This window comes from Sinocyclocheilus rhinocerous, unplaced genomic scaffold (genome assembly GCF_001515625.1).
Source record: "Sinocyclocheilus rhinocerous isolate Xijiao unplaced genomic scaffold, SAMN03320098_v1.1 scaffold834, whole genome shotgun sequence".
NCBI classification, from domain to species: domain Eukaryota; kingdom Metazoa; phylum Chordata; class Actinopteri; order Cypriniformes; family Cyprinidae; genus Sinocyclocheilus; species Sinocyclocheilus rhinocerous.
The window spans coordinates 1,157,715-1,164,595 of record NW_015645089.1 but is presented as its reverse complement, the minus strand read 5'-3'; the positions used below and the strand labels follow the sequence as shown (position 1 = coordinate 1,164,595).

At 34.9% G+C, this 6,881-nt stretch overlaps 1 protein-coding gene across 1 annotated transcript in view; it reads left to right on the top strand.

The window, feature by feature from the left end:
• LOC107705759 (zinc finger B-box domain-containing protein 1-like) overlaps nt 1-6,490 on the top strand; it is a 66,174-nt gene extending 59,684 nt beyond the window's left edge. The window contains exons 17-18 of the mRNA XM_016509214.1: nt 674-833; nt 6,231-6,490. Of these exons, the coding sequence (XP_016364700.1) occupies nt 674-833; nt 6,231-6,490 (420 nt within the window). The remainder of the gene's footprint in view (nt 1-673; nt 834-6,230) is intronic.
• The last annotated feature ends 391 nt before the right edge of the window (nt 6,491-6,881 follow it).

Sequence of the window (6,881 nt, the reverse complement as noted above, 5' to 3'; positions counted from 1 at the left end):
GTGTTGCTTGGTGAAAGTGTTACTGTAATAAAATAGAATTCCATTGCATGACACCATATGACATGGATATATGATATGAGTAGATATATATAAAATAATTAATTTGGTTCTTATTCAGTAACAAACAGCAGTTTCAGAATTAGCTCTTTTAAGATATATTTTGCATAATGCAATATTAATAGCCCTTAATAATTAGTAAAACTTACCAATATAATGTAAAAAAGAAAGAAAAACTACTCAAACTTCAGTCTACTGCAAGTACTAAAACTGCAGTCTTGGTGAAAATAAAAGACTTCTTCCAAAAACATTAAAACGTCTTTCTGACCTTAAACTTTTGAAGGTTAGCGTATATGGCACCAAGATAAATGTGAATGATAGCAGATCATTACAATTTTAACCTTTTGATTAAATTTTTTCTTAGTTATTTATTATTTATTATTTATCATGATCTCACGACAATTACCATCCAGACATTTTTTAGCTTTAAGCCTGACAGCAATGTTAAATGAATCTTAATGCAGAAATTGAAACGTATTCAACATTTAAGACAAGTATTCAAGTCATTGTCTGTATAAATTGCATTTTTATGTAATTCGTGCATTTTTTTTTTAATGACATTTGTGCCATGTCATTGACTGATGTTGTTTCTAACAATTTTTCTTCTCTTGCACAGGCCATTCATTCTGTAGCCCAGCGACAGGACATCCAGCCGGGGCAGTACCAAGACCTAGAGGGGATCCTGACTTTGGGACTGGACCCCGGAGTCCTGCAGCCCAGCCCAGCTCCAGCGCAAAGCTCTAGAGAAGAGCAGAACCACACAGGGAGTTCACTAGGTATGTAGAGAAGCAAAATAAAGTTCTGGCAAAACAAAGCCATATATTGCTGAGGATTAGAGGGCAATATACAGCAAGATAAAACAAGTAAAAATTCTTTAAAATCAGTCAATCAGCTTGGAGCCTGCCATTTTGAGGAAGCTCCTGACATTTTCGTGCGTAGTACACCTGAGACTGTTGGGTCAAGATGCCTTGATGACATTCATAGAGACATGAAACATTGTCTACACCACAGTAATGTTCATAATATTCAAGTGTTACAGTAAAACAGCACATTATACTGTAAGAACTGACCTCACAGCAGATTATCTCCTTTTTACACAAGCAAGCACAAGTATGCTTAATATGAATTGTACTAGAAATGACAGAGCTCTGTTGAGTTAAGATCCACATGATCTGACACAGACCAGAGGTTAACAATTTCACTATGAATTTTGCTGTGGAAACTCTCGAAATCAACGAAGTCTGAACCCTCATAATGGATCAGATGCCATTTTAAAAACATATGCACTACTGTTCAAAGGTTTGTGGTTGGTAAGGTTTTTCAATGTTTATAAAAGGAGTCTCTTATGCTCACCAAGGTGGCATTTATTGTATAAAAAAAACAGCAATATTGTGAAATATTTTTACAATTTAAAATAACTATGGTCTATTTGAATATATTTTAAGATGTAATTTATTCCTTGATGCAAAGCTGAATTTCCAGCAGCATTACTCCAGTCTTCAATGTCACATGATCTTTCAAAAATCATTTATACTATGCTGATTTGCTGCTCAAGAAACATTTATTGTTATCATTGATATTGAAAACAGTTGCGCTGCTTAATGCTTAATATTTTTGTGAGATAGTTTTGTTCTTTGATGAACAGAAAACAGCATTTATTTGAAATAAAAATCTTTTGTAACATTTATAAATGTCTGATCATTTTAATGCATCCCTGCTGAATAAAAAAATTTATTTAAAAAAACAACAACTTTTGAACAGTAGTGTACACGCTCCTCACAAGTCATGCCTCTAAAACCTTACTTACCGCAAATGCAATATTAGGTGTTAGTTAACACATTCGCTGTGCGCTATTTACATCTTTCCCAACACAAAAACATCCTTTATACTTTAATAATAGAGATAAGACATTTGGAATGCAGCGCTTATGTGGTTCCAACACTAATATATGACCGCGCTTTAATGAAAACCACAGACATCTCTCTTAATAGTGCATTTTGTGCCGCCCGTATTATTTAGATACCTAATTATTGCATACTTAGATGGATTGGCCATTGAAGAGAGCTGCTAGCTTAAAGATGAGTGTAAAGGATGTCTCTCTTATACATTCATTCATTTCCTGGCATTATCCTTTAGCTCCACAGTGTTAATGTGCTACCTTGGCGAGACCATTAGCTTGACTGTAAACACTAATATTTCTTTTTAAACAGCTCTATTTAAAGCCGTTATTTGAATATGCAGAAACTAAATATGCAAAAGGCACTTTTAATCTAATATACCGTAAAAAATGAAGCATCTGTTTGGTTCGTTGAGCTTCAAGGTTAATGAAAACAGAGGACAAATAAGTCCCGGTTTCAGTTCCGTCTCTGTCATCTCTGTTTTTATTGGCTGGTGAGTCTCTCCATCATTTTCCTGCAGTCTTTTCCTTTTCCCATCTTTTTTTGTCTCTGTCACAGTCGAGCCGTTTTTATCGGCCTGTCTGTGCATTTGCAATCCCTGACATGCACTGACAGGAGCAGCGGCCAGTCGATTGGAAAAAGCCTTAATTACAGCAGGCGTTTAAGATGGCGATGGAAGGCACACATGTTTAACCTTCAACCGCTCACTGTCTGCATGTCAAGTCAGGCTGTCGCAGGCGCATGTGGTTTTCCAGCTAAAGTTTGGAGTTTGTTACCGGTTGCTGGTTTGAAGCCCAAAATGAGTGAGCCATGAAATGCTATTGTGTCCTTGAGAAAGTTACTTAACCCCAGGTTAGATCAGTCCCTGTAAAGAGTGTACTGCAAGTGACTTATGATAATAGTGAGTATCTAAAACCTGTCAAGAACATGCCTGGGTCACATTTTACACCAAAATCAAAAGAAATAAATAAGAAATTATATTTTGCTTAAAGAAAGCAAATCCTATTTGCATTAACATTAAGATAATTTGCACTGTGTCACAATTTCTAATGAAAATTAAGCACATTGTCCCACAAAATTCTTATTACTGTAATCAGGGTTATTATAGTTAACAAAAAACTAAAACTGAAATTAAAACCATAAAAAAATCATTGCTTGAAATAAAATAAATGAGTTTAATTTTTAGTTTAACGTGTATTAAAATAACTCAAAAAATAATAATATATATATATAAATAATAAAAATTAAGAAAAACTGTGTAAACGTGTGTGTGTGTATATATTAAAGTTTTAGTAATTTTTATATATTTTTATGTATTAATATTAGTGCTGTCAAATGATTAATCGTGAAGCTCCGTGTATTGCGTGTAATCACATCCATACCGTTTATGATCACAACGACAACGTTTGTCAGGCATCTACATTGTCATCTGATGAGATTGCAAAGATTAAACGAGTGTTTTTTTTAAACTAAAACATGAAATGTGGAGTTTGACTTTTGCCAAAAAACAACTGTTGGAGTTATCTGCTTTTGCTATAAAACAAACTTTTAATAAGTAAAAAAAACATACTTTCAATTAACTTTAATTTTGTAAATTACCTGTATTTGTTTAAGTTATTATTACTTAATCAAAACAACCCAACTGCAGTTTGATTGATATTACTTGGAATGCGCAATAAAAAAACGTGATTTCTGAAAAAAATAAATAAAAATGGAGTTATCGGTTTTTGCAAATGAACTCTTCATTTTAAAATGTAATTTATTTCTGTGAATTGATTAAGCTGAATTTTCAGCATCATTACTCCAGTCTTCAGTGTCACATGATCCTTCAGAAATCATTCTAATATGCTGATGTGCTGCTCAAGAAACATTTCTTCTTATTATCAATGTTCAAAATAGTTGTGCTGATTAATAGTGTTTTTTCAGGATTCTTTAATGAACAGAAAGTAAAAAAAAAAAACAGCATTTGAAAAATATAAATCTTTTGCAAACATTATAAATGTCTTTACTGTCACTTTTGATCAGTGCATTCGTCCTTGCTGAATAAATGCATTTCTTTAAAAAACAAAAACGTATTGACCCCAAAGTTTGAAAAAGTGAAATCCAAAATGAGATTTAAGAGCAAGAATTATGAGTTTAATCTATTAATCTACAGAATTTTAAGTGTTTGAGATGAACTTTCTCTTTAATTGAAGCTATCAATCGTATTTCCCAAATCAGGGCCCTTAGAAAACAGTCTGAGTAAAATAAAACCTTCATCTCTCTTCTTAATTTCCCTTCTGTGTTCAGACTTAATCCAGACTTGTACGGCTAAATCTTTGTTTAAAATGTTGAGCCGGTCTGATGTCGCATCTTTGCCGTGACTAAAGGATCATTTACAGAGAGCCTCGGCCAACCCTTCGGACACGGCGTTAAGGCCAACGGGACATCAATAACATGGCTGTAGAAGAGACGCTCGGCCGCGGCGTGATTTATTGGCTCACGTGCGTAATTAAAGCCGAGCTGATTCCTGAGCTTTCTGCGCCAGCACACGCGGCTGAGGTTTCATAAAGAGATTACTGTGTTTGTGCAGGGAACGTGGCCAACGGCGCGCTCCTCAATCTCTCGGCTCAGCTCAGCTAGCTAGCTTGTGCTTTCTCTTCCTCTCGACACGTCTTCCTCTCTGTCTCTCGGCACATCACTTGCAGGTCTGCAGAGGAGGGAAAAATAATCTGGTTAACAGCATGACAGCTGTGATTTCGGCTGGTGCAAATCAAAGCGTCAGATATCCGTCCATCCTCTCTTGCCTACTTTTCTCTTTCTCTCTCTCTCTCTCTCTCTCTCCCGTTCATTCTCTGTATATCTCATATACTTGTGTCAGGTTCGACACGCTAGATTGAGCCTTTTGCATCAGAGGATACTCAAAGCCGTCGTCCTCCCGAGCCCAAATCGTGGGAAGCGATATCAGCTAATACATGATCTCTCCTGCTATGTCACCTGGGCATTTCACTGCTCGGTTTTTAAATATATCTTTTTCAGTCAATGAATCATTCTGATTAGCTTCTGCAGTACTGTTCAAATATATGAAATAATAATTTTGTGCAAGGATGCATTACATTTATCAAAAGTGACAGTAAAGAGTTTTATAATGTTACAAAATGTTTCTATTTCCAATAAAGGCTGTTCATCAAAGAATCCTGAAAGAAATACTAGAATATTAAGCCATTTTCAACAATGATAATAATAATAATAAAAACATGTTTCTTGAGCATCAAATCAGCATGCTGAAAATTCAGCTTTGCATCAGAGGAATAAATTATATATTTTTAAAATTATTAAATATAGAAACCAGTTATTTTAAATTGTAATAATATTTCACAATATAATAGTTTTTACTGTATTTTTAATCAAATATGCAGTCTTGGTGAGCATAAGAGACTTCTCTCAAAAATGTTACACAACCCAAACTTTTGAACAGTTGAGTTATATCACCTTAATAAATGACTAGTAATCTATTTTTTTCACCTATAGATGTCTTTTTATTGCTTGATAAATCCCACAAGTTGACAAAATAGTATATCTGCTGATATGATTCATGAAGAATATGCTTATGATACTTAAACACTGTTTTTGAAGGAATCTGATGAGTAAATGATTCGATCGACTCCCCATTTTATTCACTGGTGTAATGATGTAACCTACAGAATGAGACACTAAACTGAACTGATTCAATAGATTCAAAAGTGTGAATCACTTTCCTCACCACTACTGTAATGTTAGCTGAGCGCTGCTCGGTGAACATAGAGGCGTTCACTTCACTATCAGCAAAAGAAAGATCACACAAGACAAGAAGAGGCTAGGGAATATAATGAAAAAAGTCACATGGAGGAGAGAGAAGTGTGTGAGTGTGTTATTGTGATTTGCTGGATCAGAGAGCATAGAAGCTGATTAGGCCAGCGTGTGACAGTAAATAATACTGACCCCGCTAACTTAAGCCGTCAATCCCAGCGCTGTCTTTCTGTGTGTGCTTTTCCGTCAGTTGCTTTAACATCTCTCTCTTTGCCTTTCCCATCATCTCTCTATTTCTCTTTAGTCACAGTTATTAGTAGTATAACTGTAGGCAACCATCACTATTACTGTTGCTCATACTTGGCGTTAGAGATCCGTACAAACCACTAACCATAATTATTCAGCTTTGATGTGTAACTCATGCTGACATGAATGATTCCTCAAGTCAGAGGGTGTGTTATTTAGCAGCTCTCATAATCTCATTCAGCTCTTATTATTCTTTTTTAGGCACCATAAGCAGATGTTCTCCCATCTCTTCTCGGCCCCTGAGTGCCGGGACTCGTCGGCCACTGTCTCGTGCTGCTGAGGAGATCATGGAGGTCCAGAGTGTGGAGCAGCTCGATCTCCAGGACTCTGATGAGGATGAGGAGGATTGCCTGGCTCTGGCCTGCCTTGAGGAAGAGTTCAGACATATGAGCACTACACCATTAGACGAGGGTGAGGATTCAATTTGTCGGGACTGCAATTACACAAATGAAGGATTTTGATGGAATTTTTTGATAAGTAGTAATAAAAAAATATAATATGAATAGAGGACAAGAAGAAATAAAAGTTAGGTCTGTAGTTGTGGTTAATCTATTAAACAACTATTTAGTATAAAATTGCTTTTATAGTATTTCATATATCAGTTTTAATATAAATTTTTCTTTCTTTTTTACGTTATATTGGAAAGTTTGACTAATTATTAAAGGCTATTAATGTTGCATTATTCAAAAATAAAAATATACATTAAAAGAGTGAATTCTGACACTTTTGTTTCTTATTGAATGAGAACCAGATTAATTTTTTTATATGTACTCATGTCCATATCATATGAACTGCAATGAAATTCTATTTTAATAAGGTAGCACTTTATAATGATGTTATATTTTTAAACAT